At 32.4% G+C, this 19,725-nt stretch overlaps 1 protein-coding gene and 1 long non-coding RNA gene across 2 annotated transcripts; one reads left to right on the forward strand and one right to left on the reverse strand.

The window, feature by feature from the left end:
• Positions 1–2,166: 2,166 nt before the first annotated feature.
• Positions 2,167–3,298, reverse strand: LOC133322259 (small ribosomal subunit protein uS2). The gene is made up of 2 exons (XM_061531275.1): positions 3,080–3,298; positions 2,167–2,862 (listed from the first exon to the last, which is right to left on the reverse strand). The coding sequence occupies exons 1-2, from the start codon at positions 3,296–3,298 to the stop codon at positions 2,254–2,256; spliced, it is 828 nt and encodes a 275-aa protein (XP_061387259.1). The 3' UTR covers positions 2,167–2,253.
• On the forward strand, positions 3,182–3,672 carry LOC133322260 (uncharacterized). The gene is made up of 2 exons (XR_009754048.1): positions 3,182–3,313; positions 3,630–3,672. It is a non-coding gene; the product is annotated as an uncharacterized LOC133322260 (long non-coding RNA).
• Positions 3,673–19,725: the final 16,053 nt, after the last annotated feature.

A 19,725-nucleotide genomic window follows, 5' to 3' on the forward strand; every position in this document is an offset into this window, starting at 1 on the left:
ATGTGGTCAATATTTGAAGGTTTATCTGCATAAACACGGTCTTTCGCTTAGCCACATAAAAAGGTTTAATAGCGTCATAGAAATTACGCGGCCAGGAAATGTCTCTTGCAATAAGCCATATTCGCTTGAGTAGTGTGAGGTGTGGCACCGTCTTATTGAAATCACATTTTGTCGCATTCTTCAATTTCAGACAAAACCAGTAGAAAGTAGTGAAGTCGGACGGGAACATGTGTATTTAAAATCGGACGAAAATATATATGGGAGTTATATCGAAAACTGAACCTATTTCAAAAAAGACACATTTGGTTATACTAACTTTAGTATGTATTGCAACATCTTGGGCCTATCGGCCTAACCTCAGGTCTTCAGAGAAAAGTTTACTTAAAATGTTTACGTTTAACACGTTAAGTTATGCTAAAATTATTACTTTTCACTAAATTATGTGGCAGTCGGGTCTTTGGTGCACCATTTACTTAAAATCGGACGAAAATATATATGGGAGTTATATCGGAATCTATTTAAAAAAGTTGACACACGTTTTATTATACTAATTTTAGTACGTTTTACAACATTTTGGGCCAATCGGCATATCATCGGGTCTTTGGAGAACCATTTACATAAAATCGCACGAAAATATATACGGGAGCTATATCTAAATCACAACCAATTTTTCTCAATTTCAATAGAGTTCGTTCTTAGCCCAAAAAAATGAGCTATGCCAAATTTCATCCAATTTAGATAATAAATGCGACCTCCACTTTGTTCATAATTTACCATAGACAGACGGACGGTCATGCATAAATCGACTCAGAAAGTGATTCTAGGCATATTCTCAAAAGGTACAATGTGTCTATCTCGTTTCTTTTTGCCTGTCCCGAACATATGCACAATGATATAATACCCAGTACCAAGGTGTGTTCAATCAAGCCTGCGGACCAAAGATTGGCACTTTCTGGATGTAAATGGCCTCTCCTCAATTACTTGAAAGTCCCCAGAACCCACAAATACAACAATTTTGTTGAATAACATATCCAATGAGTGAGAAAAGTGATTCATGGCTAAAGAACATTTTGATCGAAATTGCAGTTCCACCGCCTATAATCTGTCTGAAACATACTTTAACTTCACAATGTCAATCTAATATAACTTTCCTTTCTTTGAATAAATTAATTTCCATTAAATTAAATCCAATACAAGAATTTGTCGAATTTCCTCAATTTTCCACGTTCGCATTTCTAAAACGTCTACTTTATTGATGCACACACAAACTGCAAAATTTCCCCCAACCCATAGTGAAAATTCCATGCTAATATATCCATTCATTACTGAGTTATAACCATTTGAAGTTGGCCTTGTGTCAAAATATAGCGGCTACACGATTCTGTTTGCCTATTACCACAAATGGGAAAAGTGAAGAAATTGCATTTGTCAAAATACAGATGATTGTATCTGTGGTGCCACATCGTTTGCTTTGTGTGATTGATGTTAATTTACAAATTATGAGCATACTTTTAGGCGTTACATTTAAAACTCGCTGCTTTAATATTTTAAATGTATATCTATTGAAATGGTGCGCCTGAAAGTATGCAAAATATTATCCTGACGACCAATTAACACAAAGCGAACGATGTGGCAACATAAATGCATTCGATCTTTTGTCAAATGCAATTCCTTAATTTTGTCCATTTGAGGTAATAGGCAAACAGAATCGTGTAGCTGCTATATTTTGATACAAGGATTACTTTAAATGGCTATGACTCTGTAATTAATTGTGGGACTTGCTTGAAATTTTCAGTACTGTTTCATTTATTTATTCTAATTTAATACGATGTTTAAAAAACCCTACTATTCCTAATCCCTGAAAAAACTATTTCCCTAATTTATAATACAATACTATAAAAAGGCCTATTCTCCTTTGAAATTATATTCGAAGAGAGTTATTGCAGACGTACTGTGGCTAATGATTTTCGTATTTTTTCTAGTGATACATATTTCAATGTCCGTTCTAGTTGTTATATTTAATATTCCTCTTCCTATTTGAAAAACCTTTACTGCAGTCAAAATCCATTTTAAACGCATTAACAAAAACACGTGTTAGGAACCTTACTGCCGCCATCTTTAAATCTTCCCCATTCCATCCCCCCAACCAAAAATAAAATTCACGTGTTGTATTTAGTTTTGTAGAAATAAAAAAATGTCACATCTTTTATTTCGGTCAAATCATCATATTCAATCCTTCTAAAATGCTTTCATTTAGAAGTTGGCATCATTTCCCCAGGAGGACTTGACGGTATCGTCATTCCAGTCTTCAGCGCCGGCAACAACGGCGGGTGCTACAGCATCGGTAACAACCTCTTCAGCCCAGTTGGAAGCTTCTTCGACAGGGTGGTCAAGAACTTCATCAACCTTGGCGGCGGGCAACAATTCCTTGCTGGCGATTTCTTCCTTTTCGGCTTCCTCGGGATCACGGTAGAAGAACAAATCGACAACGACGGGCCATTCAACGCTGCGGGAGATGGTACCGCGGAGACGGAGAACTTCACGTGACAAGAACCACAACATCAAACCGATGGAGTGGGCAGACTTGTTATTGCATGGAATGGCAATATCGATATAACGGAGAGGAGAATCGGTATTGACGAAGGCAATAACGGGGATGTTGGCATAAGAAGCTTCCATGATGGGTTGGTGATCGGTGTTGGGGTCGGTGACGACCAACAAACGGGGTTCACGGAAAGCTGGTTGGATTTGATTGGTGAAGGCACCAGGAGTGAAACGGCCAGCAATTGGGGTGGTGTCGGTGTATTTGGCGAACTTCAATACAGCACGTTGACCAATGGGGCGAGAAGAGATGACGAAAACCTGCAATGCAACAAAGAAATGCATTAGAAGATGTTACTTCAAAAGAAAAATATATCTATATAATAAGGTGTTGTTAACAAATTTTAATCAGTTGTGAAGTTGGCATCATTGAATTTCAGCCCCGAAAGATTGTGAATTAAACATCATGTAAAATTTGTGTTTCAATATTTTGGATGTTTGCTTTTGACATCTTTTTGGATAGTGGTGGTATACTTACATCAGCGGGATGCTCAATAGCGGCGATGGCACGAGCAGCCAAGACCAATTTTTCCCAGGTCTTGCCCAAGTTGATGATGTGAACACCATCGGAGCGGCGCTTGTAAACATATTGTTCCATTTGGAAGTTGACGTTTTCCGAGCCCAAATGGGTGGTGGCTACCAACATTTTGGTAACATCTTCCTCTTTGAGGGACAAAATATCTAAGCCTCCCGACATTTTAACGTATTAAGAGTTACGGGAACCTGGAAAAGAAATAAAAAAAATATATTAGAAAATTTTACTCCAAAAAAACATAACCTCAAATTAGCAGCAGCAATTTAACACGTGTCGCACCATTTTGTGTGAGTTGTGTTAAGGTCTCTATTGAGGGTGTTGGCATTATTGGGGAAGCACGTGAACACATATTACTTTATGTTTGTAATATATAAGGAACTTATTGGGATATTTACATTTTCCACTTCTTTTCGTTTTCATTGTTGTTTCTTTCAACAATTTCATGTTATGGAGAAAACCGCTGCCGCCATTTTATGTATAACTTTACTAAGAGACAACTACTTACGTTGTGGATGCCACTGGGAGCGATAATTAAATGGACGAGTCTGCATTTCGTTTTTCGTCATCAAGCCAAAAGGGCGTTGTTACACCGTTAAACACATGGTTGTATTGGTAGCGCAGTGTTGTGTTTACATGAACATTGCCTTTCTCATACTGGCAGCGTATGACGTAAAATCGTTAGAAAAACTAAGGCGTAAATTAATAATTTGAAAAATAATATATAAAAATATATAATTATATATAAATAATAATATATAAAAATATAAAAAAAGGAAAAATAAAAGTAAAAGAGAGCATTATATATGTTTCTATTATATAAAAACGATGCCTTTATTGTGTGTGCTTTATTTTCCCATTGCTAAAAGAACCGCAATGTGTGAAATATGGTTTCAAAATATTCAGAAAAAAATTCTAAAATTATTTATTTATTTCAGTTTGATTATCGTGAATTTTTGTTATACTACAACAATACAAGTATTTAATGAAATATAAACTTAATTATATCACACAAATCTTACGGTTATAAGAAAAGCAGCCGATTTGTATCAACGTCTATGCTAAACTAAGTTTCTCTTCGTCTGTGCTTATGAACTATGTTTCTGTAAATATGTGCACAGTGAACCGTGTCAGTCTTATAATTTACTCTCTTATTGTTAGGTACATTTATTATTTTTTTGTTATTTGAATTTTGCCTTGTAAGGGCAGTGATTTTTAAGTGACAGTTTATACTCTTTCGAGTTGAGCTTAATGATCTAAGTTTTGCAATGAAAAGGAAAGCCAAGAGAAGAACCTACGTACCCACCATTATGCTACGCGTTTCGCCGTTGGTTAAGCGGGTCATCAGGCAAAGGTCGTATGTTGATAACTTATGTTTATTTAGTCCTGATGCGAACCTTGCATATGCGTATTAAAGTCAAATTTCGACAATTGTCTTCATTCTAGAAACAGTCCTTTTCAAAGCAGATCTTTTTGTTGTTGCGATGGATAATTAATCCAAACACCTACAATTGTTCCTCCAGGCTTTCCTTTTCATTGCGAAACTTAGATCATTTATTATGTTTAACATTTCTAGGGTGAATCGTCGTATATAATTATTTTCTTGTGTCAATATGTCTACGTTTTTAAAATTCGGCGTATGTCCAGTTTATTGCTCTAAAGGTTTGTCTGAGTTTTGATCTGACTTATGTGCAGAAAGTCTCGTCTTAAGTTTAGTTTTTTTTTTGTACCAATATATACCTTTTGGCATACGTTGGATTTGTCTCCATTACATTTTATATTAGTTCCGTTCCAGAACCTAAAAGAATCTACTAATTTTACAAGTTTTTACTCCAAAACCAAATTTAAGAGAGCACAAAACAAAATGGCGTCCTCTTTGTTAACTTTTTACTCGAGAAATTTGTCCGAGTAAAAATGAATGCCTACTTCTGATTCTGATTGGCTGTTATGTTGATTTTAAGGTATTGTCATCTAATTTTGGCATATTTACTAGATGTGCGTTCCCGAACTTTTCAAATTATTTTGTACTCTGAGAGCGATTTTGAAATGTTCCCCTTTACTAGATTTGCTATTAAAAAATTACTGAAGCAGACGACTTGTCTTCCTTTTTAATTTTTGATTTGGTTTTGCTGAACAGGCAATTGACGTATTCTAAGATTTTAAGGCTAATTGATAATTATTCTTGTCATAAATATTCAAATTACGCAATCTCTCAGACAGTCCACGTATATAATTCAATGTTTTGTATGATTTTCCCACTGTTTTCTTCGTTTCATTCTTGTGCTTGGATGTTTTTAGTAGTTCGTCAATAGTTCTCTGTGTGAAATCATTTTTCCTCAGTATATTGCGTATCCTTTGTTCTTTTGGTGGAATTGTTCGTCGCTTATATTAAGTACTCTGTTGATGAAGTTTCCGGCAGTATTTATTTTTATTCGTCTAGGATGGTTAAGGTAAACGTTTATCAATCGTCCAGATGCGGTGGGCTTCTAGTGTCAATCTATTGCTAGTTTTTTTCTTGTCGGATTATTATGGCGTCAAGATAAGGCAATTTTTGGGTTTCATGCGTATATTGCACATGTTTGTCAAAGGAGTATTATCAATCTCTGTTCTGTATGTATTGTCCATCTCTGTTCTTTTCACTATGCAAAGTATATCGTCCACATATTCTGTAACTAATTTTAGTTTATTTGTCAAATAACTCCTCCATTAATATATCTGCAATAATCGGTGACGCTGCAGAGCCCATTGGAAGACTTTTTCGCTGATCGTACACCTTGTCCTCATATATGAAATATTTTGAGTCTTTATACAAAGAGTAAATATTTCGATGTGCATTCCTTAATTATGTTCCATTTTACCGTGATTGTTCGCAATGCTAAATTCATAGGTATATTAGGAAATAGTGAAATGACGCCAAAGGATAGTAGAACTTCGTCTTTGTCAATCTTTATATCTTTATAATTTTTCTTTTGATTTCCATGGTTCCAACCATGATGCAATAATAAGGTGACGTATCAAAACAAAAACATTTGTCTGTCAAATTTTTCCATATAATATTTCACATGATTGGCAACATTGCACGTCAAATTCAAGTAGAAATTACGCACTTTGGCAGTTAATCAAGTCATCAGCTGCGCTAAATGGACTACCTCTTATAAGCATATGTAGTCCTTCCTCCTTTCAAAATAAAACACAGTTCACGACAATACATATTTTTTTAAATTTTTTGTATACATTTATTGCATTGTTTTTTCTTAAATTTTTGCTCAGTATCTACCACAACAATTCATTATTTGTTTTTGTTTTAAATTAGTTTTTTTTTTTAATTTTATTAAATTTAGTTACCATCAATTATAATTTATTTTATTTTCTTTAGTTTAGTTTGCTTTTAATTTGGTTGGGTTCTTTTGGTTTTGTTTTTAATAAAAGAGACATTTTGTTTATCAATTCTTTTGGATTTGAATTTCTTAGTTTGTCAATTGGAACAATGATTTACATTAATTGTTTAATGATGGTTGTTTGTCAATTATTAGTTGTTTTTTTATTTTAATATTTTTTATATTATTAAATTGTATAGCTATAATTTAAATTTGGGGTTTTTGTTTGCATGATTTTTTTGTTGGGTTGTTTTACTCAATTAGTCGTTTAATTTAATATTTTGTTTAATTTAATGTTTATGAGGTTTTATTGTTAAACTTAAGGTTTTTTAATTGTTTTGTTTCTTTTTTAGTTAATATATGAAAAACTTATTTTCTTTTTTTGTTTAAAAAAATGTCATGTTGTGGATCATGAGATTTGTATTTTGTTTTGTGTATTTGGTTTCTTTTTTCACTTTTTGTTGTTGTTGCTTTGTACAGAACACATATACATTATATATATCCGAATATAATAATAAAAATAAATTTGTTTTTTTATGTCATGTTTTGTATGTATGTACGAGACAATATTGCCTATTAGGTGTCCGACATGATCTTAAATTTTAAATTAACTTAACATTTTTATATATTTCACATTTATTTATTATTTCTGCGGGAAATTTTTCTTGTTGTTATTTTTTTGTTTTCTATATTTATTAAAATTTTATGTTTTCTTGTTGTTTTTTGGTTTCTTTAAATTACTAACTACTTATATCATGTAATGTTAACTTGTTTTGCTTTTTTAAATGTTTTTTTTTGTGGTTTTGTTGGTTTCATTCTTTCTTTCATTACGAAAAAATAACAAATTTTGTAAGAGAAGAAGAAGAAATTAATTTAATAGTTTAATATTAAACATCAAATAAATTAATTTAATATTTTAATATTACATTTAGTATTTTAATATTAAAAATAAATTAACACTAGAACGCCGAAGGCGGTCATTTTGACCGCTTTCCAATTTCAAGTAAAAAAGCAACTGTGCATTTAATGACACTTTTTTAAAATATGGTGACTTTTTGTACCTCATAGAATTACGTTTATTATAAAAAATTCACCAAATTTTGAAAAAAAGTGTCATAAAGTTGCTTGAAATTGCACTGTCATAAAGTTGCGATGCACTGTTGGCGACGGCGTATGACATTATTTGGCGTAACAATAGCTTTACGCCTACGCTGAATTTGTATCAAAGTGGGTTTGTTTTTGCTTTGTTTTTTTTTTAATTTTTTATTAAACTTAACTAGAATTTTAAATAATGTATAAAAGGCATTCTTATTTGTATATTTAATAAAAATTACACTAGTTTACAAAACATTTTGGAAATATAAATTTTCGGTCAAGTGCGTTCAAATTAACGAAATCCACTCGATGTCAAATTTATATTCCATAGCGTATAGGTGAAAATAAAATAATCCACTGGATTTGTGAACAGGGTTAACGTATACGCTAGTTAATTAACATCGAGTAGATTTAGTAGTCTGAGCACGCTTTTCAGATTTTGTGGTATTTGTAGAGAAAAAATCGATCCTCAATTTCTGAGTTTCTTTGTTTTACTATAGGAAAAAACCCAAAGCTTTGTTTTTAAAGGTTCATGAAAATTAATTTTTAAATTGTTTGTAAACTAGTGTAATTTTTCTTTAAAATTTCTTTGTATGTGGTTTTGCTAACTAAGAAAAATTTTATGCAAATTAAATAAATTTTAAATCATTTAATTTGTTAATTTTTCATTTATCAAAATAAAATGTTTTTTTAACTAAACATCTCTAAATAAATATAAAAATATTTAATTTTTCTTTATCTCTCCATTTTTTCATTAATAAATTTGTTCAATATTGTTTTACTTTGTTACAAAATAAGGTAATGTAAAAATGTTAACCTCTGTGTATGTGTTTTTTTGTAAATTTTCATTTACAAATTTTGTTCAAAATACTATTTGTATTTTCGCTTTTTATAAATTTGGAATAATTTTCTTTCATAGTGAGCTTTTATTATTTATATCTCAACAAATACATTAAATAATAAATCTACATACATTAAAAAATACATTTTCTTACATTTCTTATTTTTACATTCCACTTTACTTATGAAAAATCATTTTCTTTTTACAAACATGAAGGAATTTTATTTAACATTGTTTTTTTTTTTTTGCAAATTATCTAAATCGAACTGAAAAACTTATTACCACAAAAATTGTTTAAAACGTTTCATGGCTGTTTCAAATTTTTTATATCATTTTAAATTTATTTACACAATAATTTAACAAAAATATTTTAACTTTATTTAAATTAGCTAACTTAAATCTCTCTGTTTTATTTTCCAATTTTTTACTTGAAAAAATTAAGCGTTTTGCTTTACAAAATATTGTGTTTTTTGTTGTTGTTGTTTTTAGTTTGTAATCCTTGTTTTGCGTTTTTGTTTTCCCCTTTTTTCATGTTTTTTCTTATAATTTCCCCCATATACTTAAAAAATACAACCCTGCTTAATGTAAACAATTTATACTATTTAATGGAAAAGAAAATAAACGATAGTAAGGATAGAAAACTCACTTTCACATTAATTTATATAGAATTAAGAACGAATTTTAAAAATTTAGGAGTTGCCTTTCAACTTGTAGAATTGTAGGGTCACATAACCTCAAATATGGTTAGTTACGAGTCTCTTTTGAAATCACTTCCCACTTCTATTCTTCTTACTTCCCTCTCCTAAGAACTCACAAGAGTTGCTTAAAAATTAACGAGTATAACGGATGTCCAGCGCAGCTGATGGCTCGATTAACTGTCAAAGTGCGTAATTTTACATGGATTCAATGTGCAATGTTGCCAACCATGTGAAATATTATAAGGAAAAAATTGACAGATGGTCGAGATAAAAACGAAGGTTTGTACAATAATGCTGTCAAAACAAAAACAGAGCTGTCAAATTTTTCTCTATAATAAAATCAGCACATCGAATTCAAGTGAAATTAATTTCAGTTTACATCAGCTGCGCTAAATGGACTTAATTGTGCCATGATTTAAAATAAATCGATATATGAGTTGATGCATTTTTTTTTATTATAAATCATTTTAAAATTTATCATGATTTAGCAAATAAATCTAAATAACTATTTAGATTTATTTGCTTTTAAATCCAATCAGCTGATGGATTGCTGACATATGAATACACTGTTGTATACATTAATGTTCATTTAAACAACAAAACTTATGTACATATCAGAAAAGTTGGTACTCAATATCGAATGTTTTTTCGTACAAAACTAGTGTTAAAGTACATTTACATATACGATTTTAAACCGACTCGATAAACGAAATCCAGAAATACAGGATAATTGTTTACACATGCCGATCAGCTGATGTTTGTTAGTATACATACACAATTATTAATTTGCGCCAAAATATTAGTTTGTAATTTGAAAACACAGCATTGCAAATCCTTCAGAAAGTAAAAAACCACCTAAAACACAATAATTTTGTAAATAATTAAATTTGTATGATAAATCATGGTAAATTCGGCTGATTATTATGTTATATTTAAATTTAGACTACTAAATTAACTACATTTCAAATGACAATTCCATAGCGTACATGTCACCTTAATCATGTTCACAAATCCAGTGGATTATATTTGACGTATACACTATGGAATTGACATTTGAGAACGGGTGCATTTCGAAACTCTAAACTCACTTTTAAATGCCATTAGTACTTAGATCAGAACAGAAACATTTGATCATGATCATGACAATCAGCTGATGTTTGTTTGTATACATACTAAACTATTAATATTTATTTGAAATTTGAAAATGAAAAGTTAGAGCGCGTTTAGACTACTAAAACCACTAGATTACATACATCAATTCTATTACGCAAACGTCACGTTAATCCTGTTCCCAAATTCAATGGATTATATTTGAGCTATGCGCTGTGGAATTGACACTTGAGATCAAGTGGATGTCATAAATCTAAACGTACTATTAATAAAAAAGCAGAATAACAAGTGTCATCAAGGTGCGTCTTAAATGGACTCGATCTATCAATCTAGATATTAAATCCAGCTTTTTAAGGTGTGTTTAGACTATATCTTTTATCTTGATAATGTGCATTATCTCAATTTAATAGTTAAATTGAGGTAACAATTTAAAAAAAATAAATTAAAATAAATATTACTATAATTTAAAAAAATTGCCCCAGAAATTACGAAATGTGCATGTATTCGTAAACAAATAACAGCTGACTGTCAAAATTATATCATTGTAATACTAGTATACACATTGATTAACTAATAGAGAATATTTAGAAGGGTAGATTTAGTAATATTTCACATGGTTGGCAACATTTCATATCGAATTCAAATAGAAACTTCGCAATGTGACAGTAAATCGAATCGCCAGCTGCTCTATTTATTGTACCATGAATGTTACCATGCCACAATAAGTAGGTACTCCATTTAGCGCAGCTGATGTCTCGATTAACTGTCAAAGTGCATAATTTGATGTTGCCATTTACGTAAAGCAACTGGCAACTCCTGTAAAACAACAAATAAAGGCGAAGAAATAAAATAAAATCGAACAAAATCTCAGCTTAATTTGTTTAGTTGTTTATACTTAATTTTAAGTTTCTTCTTCTTGCCATTAAAACAAAGTTCCTTTGTCTTTTAACAATTACAACAAATCCAAATATTTAATATAGTATATAATACATAGTACATAACTTCACACATACACAAATATATAGACACAAACACGCATACACACACTCACAATACAATTGGGAAATATAAGTATGTATTGCTATAGGAAAAAACATAAATGACAAGCTAGAAAAGCGGGATAGCAGGAGTTAGAGAGAGAGAGAGAGAGCGGGAGCGAGAGACATAGCTAATTCAGCACATCACTAAAACCGCACATCAAAATCTAATGAAACCATTTGCACAGCGATTAATTTTGGATTTAATCACTTTTACTATGGAAACGGGTGGGTTGTACGAGTATTAAATAGGATTAAGAAAGTTCTGGTTTCTTCTTGTGTTTTGAGTTTTTTTAGTATGCACAACAAGTTTTGGAAAATAAAACATTTGTTTTTTGGGCAGTATTTGTTTTACACGCTTGGGTTTTCCGTGTGTGATAGTGTTATAGAACAGTGAGAGTAATCTAAGGATGGCTTATAGGAGATTTTGTTTTAAATACATAGTTTAATTTTTTGTTAATTTGTTTTTAGCCAATTAAGTAGAGAGATTTATAGCGTGAGATTTTTAGAGATAGAGACGGATAGCTATAAATTTGTTTTGCTTATTGTAAAAAGCTGTAAAGCATATTAGTTAATGTTTTGAAAATAGTAAAATACATTTGTATGTATGTACTTCAGAGGTGTTATAGTTTAGAATGTGGAATTTGAAGGGGAATTGTAATAATGAATTAAAAATATATAAACATATTAAATTTATTGAATTTCTTTAAAAAAAAATTAATTCCAGAGGTCTTCTGAATTTCTCAGTCCACAGGGTCACAAAAATGCATATAATTATGGCTATTATATATATTTCCGGCCTAGGGGATACTATAATAGGAAAAGGTATTTTATAGACAGTAGACCTTGTAGGTCTTCCAATTAAGAAAATAACTTTATGAATAAAAGACCTCATGAAAGTCTTATAAAGTCGTCTCTTGGGGGTCTTCAATGAATATAACACCTAATAAGGGTAGATAGAAGACATGGTGACGGTATTCTATAGGCAGAAACGCTTTTATGGACAGAGGACATCCCGAAGGGCTGGTATATATAGAAGATCCCTGAGGGCCTTCTGTGACTAGTACGATCTTCAATGAATAGAACACCTTCAGTAGTCGTCTCTTTAGGGTCTTCAATGAATGTAACACCTAATGAGGGTAAACAGATGGTCTGGTGAAGGTCTTCTATAGGCAGAAGACCTCATGAAGGTCTTCTATAGGAAAAATATCTCATTAAAGGCGTCTATAGGTAGAAGATCTCATTAACGTCTTCTGTATGCAGATCTTCTGAAGATTCGAATATCCCTGAGGGCCTTCTGTGATTTGTACGGTCTACATATATGGACATCGTTGGATAGAATACCTCCTAATGATCTATTGTGAATAGAAAATCTCTCGAAAATATAAAACTTCTAGGGTTCTTCTTCTATAGATAAAATATCTCCTGACGATCTACCCTGATACACAAAGAATAATTAAGTTATTATAAAACACTGTTAAACATTGGCCTTTCGAGCCGGATCACTGACCGATCGTCGAGGAATAGATGTTGAATAATTTACTTAAAAGGTCATGTCAAAAATATTAAATAAATAAAATGCTGAGTCAGAAGGGTACTGCGGCAAGAAAGAAGGAGGTGACGGCGAGCCATTTTGTCGATGAAGCTTCGATTCTGAGCATAGCGCCTGCAGATAAAAGGGAGGAGCCTATGGAGTCCCTTACCCTAGAAGATGAGCCAGACAGAGCCTTGGCACCGACCGAACTTCAGTTCAGGATACCACTGAGAATATGCGGGAGTTACAGTGCCCATATGACTATATAGAGAATCTAGTAAGGGACGCACCCGATGATGTGAAAGACGATCTGTTGGTTCGTGATCGGTGGATGGAGATATTGGAGAAGAAATCCAATATGGCAGGAGGGTTTAGGCCAGCCTAAGAACAAATTGGCAGCATTCAATCGGCGTTGGTGGGGGCGCGACGAAATCTTAGGTCAGCGAAGTTTATGTCCGATATTGTTTACGAGAAAAGTCGTGACGTGGCGAAGTTACGGACAAGAAATAAGGATTTAGAAATTGCTCTAAAAATATCGGAAGACGATAATGGTTGTCTTAAAGAAAAGAGGGTGAAAATAAATTAGAAAAACAATTTCACGATCTTTAAAGTTAATTGGTTGCGACTGACGAAAAAGCCCAGGCATCAGAAAAATCATGGAAAGAAGAGAAAATGAAACCTTTGAAAGAACTGACTCTTTCGGGGAAGACCCGTCGATAACCAGAGGCCGAACAAATTGGGGACAAATTGGCCAGACTAATGATCACCAATGGCTGTATGGAGCGGTAAGTAATTCCCATTTGCTCCCATTTTATACGATACAGACATTAGCTGCAGTCGAGTTGGCTTTTCAATGGCAACTATAGTGTGGTTGATGCAAAGATACCTGTTATGGAACAGTGTACGGCTGTGAAGTTGAATCCGGTGAACAAGAAGCATGTCCATAATATCTGTTATGGAACAGGGTCCGGCTGTGAAGTTGAATCCTGAGAACAAGAACCATGTCCATAAGAACCATGCCCATAAGCAGGTATTAACCTGCTGGGAAGTGTGAGCAGTCCGTGGGTAGCTGTTTTGCGGGTAGGAAGAATATGTCGGTGGACAATGGCGGCGAATCAGCTACCAAAGATTTTTGGATCACATGCCTGTATTTATGGATTTTCCGGCCATGATGATTAAATCTGTTGATATAAATCGTGGAAATGCGACCGGGACGTTGGATCCAACAGCCACGTTTAATAAGCAGCCAACGTTAGGACCGGAAACAAAAATTACGTTAAGTCTAAGAGGGAAAAATTTGGTGCCAAGAATGATGGCGAAGCAGAAGGGGAAGGTTTACCCAATAAAATGAAGAAGGAACAAGCTGAAGATTGAATTCACTGCTATGATCAGGCTTGCAAATGGCACAGCCTGGATGATTTTGCTGCTGGCTAAAGATGAGGACAATCCACTTGGAAATCGCATTACCGAGAAGATGTTTATGTCAATGGTTGAGGCACTGATGATAAAGTAGAGGTGCCGATAAAAGAACCTGGTCGAAGAGATGGTGGTTGTACCTAGATGCAATCACCAAGCTGTGTTTATTGTTTTATGATAAAATTGCTTATATTTTATAATTTCTATATTTTGGAATAGATAATATTTTTATATTAATTTTCTGGCCAGCAAGAAGTTCATAAAGCGAACATGATCTTCAAATAATAAATATAGTGAATGTCTTGCTGTGGGTCGCATGTGCGAAAGGCACAAAGACAAAATGGAGTTGCTGAAATAAAAGAACCTAGGGTCCTATGCAGAGATGGTGGTTGGAGAGCACCTTCTATAGGAGAGCTGCAATCACCAAGCTGTTTTTTATTGTTTTATGATTAAATTGCTTATATTTTATAATTTCTATATTTTGGAATAGATAATATTTTTATATTAATTTTCTGGCCCACAAGAAGTTCACATAGCGAACACGGTGGTCTTATATGAAAGGAATGATCTCCTATAGATTGAACAAAAATTCTGAAGGTCTTTAGATTTGAATCCATGTAATACAATGAATTAATTATTTTGTTCAAAATTTTAAAATTTTAAACTCCACATTCTATCCCACAACACCTCGCTACAAGTCCAATACTTATTAGTTTAGGTTTGGTAGCACCGTAAAATCTATGTGAAAAGATAACAATTGTTTGTCCTTTCGTTGCGATTCGGATTTTTTGTTGTTGTGTATTCTATTTTTTTTATAGTTAGAATTTTGTTTACTTAATTTGTTTTTGTTATTATTTTATGTTTTGTTTTTGTATTTTTATCAAAAATGATCACAATATTTATAATTTAAAAATTTAATAACAACAGTTTTTGTTTATGACTTTTTTTTCTAGTGTTTAGATGTTTAACAATTTAAAAAAAAATAATTTCAAAATTAACAAGTTTTGGATTAGTTGATGATTTCGGATGTGGATGCTTGCCTAGTTTTTAGATTTGAGCATTGTTTTTGTTTTCTGTGGGTTTGAGCTTGGAATTTTTGTAAATTTCCAGTTTTTTTATTTTAGAATCTGTACAAGTTGTAATTTATGAGTTTAATTTTTTTTTTGGTTTTTAAATTAAGGACAGTTTTTGGTATTAATTTTTGTTTTCTAGTAGTAGATTTTCAGCAAGCTTCCATTTCCTTTTTTGGTTTCGGGTTTATTCTGTTTGGCTTTAAAGTTTTTTATAACTCTTTTTTTGTTGTTGTTAAATTTGTTGTTTGTTTGTTTCTTAATACGAAAAAAGGTGGTTTGCTTTGCTTCATTTGGTTTGTTTTTGTTCTTCATAATAATAAAAAAATTGTATTTGAAATTTTATATCATGTTTTTTTGTTGGTTTGCTATCAAAAAACTTTAAAGCTCGGTTTTTTACTGATCTCTTTCTTTCATTTTGTGTTTAGTTAAATATTTCGTTTCCTCCGTTCTTTCTTCTTTTTTTGTTCCATTAGACCTATTTTGATTTTTCGGTGTTTTATAGTTTTTTTTTGGCATTCAAAATTCACCACCTGGTAATTCTTAGAATTTGGGTTTCAAAAGTGTTTTGTTGTTGTTGTTTTTTCTTGGTTAGTTACTTATCTATTCTCACAATTATTTATTCATTTATTTATTTTTTGTTTAATAACTATATACACATTTATTATTTATATTATTTATATTCTTAATATGCTATTAAATATTTACTTCGTTTGCTTTGAATATTTCAAAGTGGTTTGTTCACATTTGGCAAGGTGGGTGAATGGTGTTGGAAAAAGGGAGAGGGGTTATAGAAATGTATTTAAAAGAATTTTTTTTAGAACCTGTGACTTTTTGTTGCCACAAATTTCAAAATCTTCAAAATAATTTACTAGAAGGCAAATCCGTCTAAAATATACTCTCAGCCTATGTCATATTTAGTATAAATTTATCCGGAATTTTGTACGCTATTTTGGATTTAAAAAAATATATAGAAAATTGTCTAAATTATATTGGCGACTCATTTCACATTTTGTGAGACTTTAGATTTTTCAGAATTCAACCAAAAGTTTCATAGAATACCCTCTGAAGTTCTTCTCTTCATAGACAACTCTCAGAATATCCTCAGGAGGTAGGTCTTGTACCCATAGAAGATCCTCTGAAGGTATTTTACACAACGACTTGGGTTTTATAAATGTAACACAAGAACTCGAGCCGGACGACGTCAAGTTTCTGTTGAGAACTCTCTCCTTCCTTAATTGTTGGGTGTGGTTTATGGTCCGCAAGTTTCATAGTACAACACTTTTTTCGACATAAATTAGGTCTAGACTGATGTGTGTCAAGTTTCCTGAAAATCGGTCCAGATTTAGATATAGCTACCATATATATTTTCGTCCGATTTAATGTAAATGGTGCACCAAAGTCAATATATATCTTTCGATTTGCACGGCATAGCGTAATGAATTAGGTCTAGAATGATGTGTGTTAAGTGTCGTGAAAATCGGTTCAGATTTAGATATAGCTCCTATATGTCTTTTCTTCCGATTTTTTGTAAATTGTGCACTAAAGACCCAAAGTTTGTCCGATTGTCACACAATTTTGTACAATGAACTGTAGTTAAAAATAAGTTAGTCTCTGGCAAGTCTTATTGAAATCGGTTCACATTATATATATATATATATATACTATATCTATAGCAACTATACAAATATAACAACAGGTAGCGTAGATTCAAGACCTCATTGAGGGTTTCCAAAAGGTGTGAACCTGACGTTATATTTTGATTTATGTTTGATAGCAATATTACGATTTGCAATCAATCACATTATAAGACATTTTATGGATTTCCAAAATGTTGACCATTATGAAAAATTTCTCAGACAGACAGAGAGAGAGAGAGAGAGAGAGATAGAGAGAGGTTATATCTACGGATTTAATCCAGATTTGATAAAGATTAATAATATGATGTACAAAGTTTCTACCAATTCGACTACTTAGTATGCATTTCATGACGCACCACAAGTGAAGTGAACCTATAAGCTCCATTATGGGATTATAATATAGGTTCAGTACAAATATTTCCATGAGAAATCCGAACTTCATACACTTTATAAAAATTTTTGATTTCAAATTGTAGACCCTTTGTGGGATAGATACCAGAAGGAGTGAACCGATGGATTCCATCTTCGGACTTGATTCTGGTTTGATAACCATATTGTGGTGTCAAAGTTTGGATAAATTCGAAAACTTAGTAAATGTTTACAAGTTTCATTATATTGATCTATTGTGGATGATGTACCTGAAGGAGAGACCCAATAGACCTCATCTTCGGATGTAGGTTTGACATTAATTCAATTGCTTCATAAGAAATTTACTAAAAGAAAAAGTCAACCCTTTGAAGGTATCAGAAGTGGTGGGCCGATGGGCCACAGTCAGGGTCAGGATCGATCTAGTTTTAACAAATATATTACAATGCAAAAAATTTGTATCGATTCGATTTCTCAATTTACTTCATGTGAAATATTTCACATTTTTTAAGTTGGTCCTAAGTTGGTGAGGAGAGAAGGGTGTAAAAATATGGCACTGTGTATCAAGATTTGCGGTGGAATATACGATTAAAACTGGTAGACAAACGTGTCATCAAGACAGGCGGACTCGACATAGTCTAATTTTGTACTTTGTTTTAATTCGAATCTATACTTAGTCAAAAATGTCACAATGAAATTTCAAGTGAACATCCCAACACCTCTTAAAGATATAGCCGATTTATTGTGCTAGCATCAAGTGACAGCAAGAGGGCTTTTCAAACTTTAAACGCATTTTTCTCCAGTTTTTTTGCAAATGGCGGGCACGATAACAGAAAAACTAATAATCCGATCGATTCAAAATTTTGGGACGTTTCTCTGTGAGTGTATAGCTATCGTATGAACTAGGATAAATCCAATAGGTCAAGATCTTCCTTCTTTTTTAACTTGGTTTGTGGTAAAAAATAGGCGATATTCCTTCAAAGGATTTGATTCAATTACACTTGGGATCGAAAACCGATTTGCGATAAATCACATTTTTCATAGTATTAAAGTGTATGCACTCTCAATAGTCTTAAGGCTAAAAAAACTACTCCATACTTTTCGACTGCCTTAAATTTTCGATTAGGCTCTGTTTCCAGGAGCTCCGACTGTCGTGTGCAAATCCAACAATTTCGAGTCACCTAATCATCACTGAAAACAGTGATGATTAGGAACGAAAAGCAGAATTAAGATATTAATGAGATGCCACTTCATGTGGAAACAAGTAAAAACGTCGTTAAGATCGACTGAACCGAACTTTACATGATCCCACCGATAATCCCAAATTCCAGAAGCTGAGAAAGGAACTTCAACATACCGAAAATTAGAGATTAGAAATTAGGAGCCTATGTCGAATTATGGACCTCTGCTGAACCTTTTCTTGGAACATATTTTTTATTCACCCGGTAGTGTGAAATGAGGCTAAAGGCTTCAAAATATCGAAAATGCTCTGCAAAGACGTTTTTCACCCTCGGAAATTGTCTGAAGAGATGTCTTCACTCTCCAGAGAACCGGAATGATAACAAAATAAGGTTTAAAGTTCCAAAATACCGAAAATTAGGCTATGAAAAATATGGCCCTATATTAATAATTTTCTGCATAGATGTGAGTCACTCTCCATGAACTCGAAGTATTTATTTACAGTCACATAGGCTGAAAAGTGTAGTTCGTATCTCCAACATACCGCAAATTGGGCGATACAGTATGTATGTTTTTATATTTATATCTAAAAAGCATAAAATAATTTAATTTTTTCGGAAGGGGTTTGAATATCTAGTCGCAAATCCCAGGCACCACATCCCCGAAGGAAAGAGAAAACTATTTAACAATATATTACGTACAAAGTAACACATTTCCCCTTTTTGCCATCCATCTTCCAAATCATCATGCCACTGTGAATTCTTTTTAGTTTCCATCTTTTTATCAATTTGTTTTTGTTGTTTGTGTTTTGTTATTACTTAAATTTAGTACATTCATTGTTAACTTAGAAATATGGCACACAAAATGTTGCTTGATTTATGATGTGAAGGTTGTTTGTTGTTGTTGCTGTTGTTTTACACGATGTCGTTCATATATAGGGCATCCTTAGGAAGGAATTTCGTTTGTTTTTTTTTTCATCTTCTTCTCCTCTCTCAATTCAGTAGTTCAGCATTCAATAAAGAATTTTATGATTTCTTAATAAAAAATGTTGAGTTTTTTCCACATATATATTTTTTTAGTTGGTTGTTGTTGTTGCTACTGGAAAAATACCTTGTTGTAGTTGGGGTGTTGTTGTATACAACATGTCTTGTGCATAAGATGATGGAGGAGTGGAGAGTATGGAGAGAGAGAGCGTGATTGCGATTCTGGGTTTTTGGTATTTCTGTTTT

Source organism: Musca vetustissima, unplaced genomic scaffold, assembly GCF_032173495.1.
Source record: "Musca vetustissima isolate MV318-11 ecotype Yass unplaced genomic scaffold, APGP_CSIRO_Mvet_v1 utg8248, whole genome shotgun sequence".
NCBI classification, from domain to species: Eukaryota; Metazoa; Arthropoda; class Insecta; order Diptera; family Muscidae; genus Musca; species Musca vetustissima.

What these genes read in the sequence shown, in the direction of transcription:
- LOC133322259 (XM_061531275.1), bottom strand. Translation starts at nt 3,298, where the DNA reads ATGTCGGGAGGCTTAGATATTTTGTCCCTCAAAGAGGAAGATGTTACC. An exon ending in CTATTGAGCATCCCGCTGAT is followed by an intron (nt 2,863 to 3,079) that starts GTAAGTATACCA and finishes GTTGCATTGCAG; the next exon opens with GTTTTCGTCATCTCTTCTCG.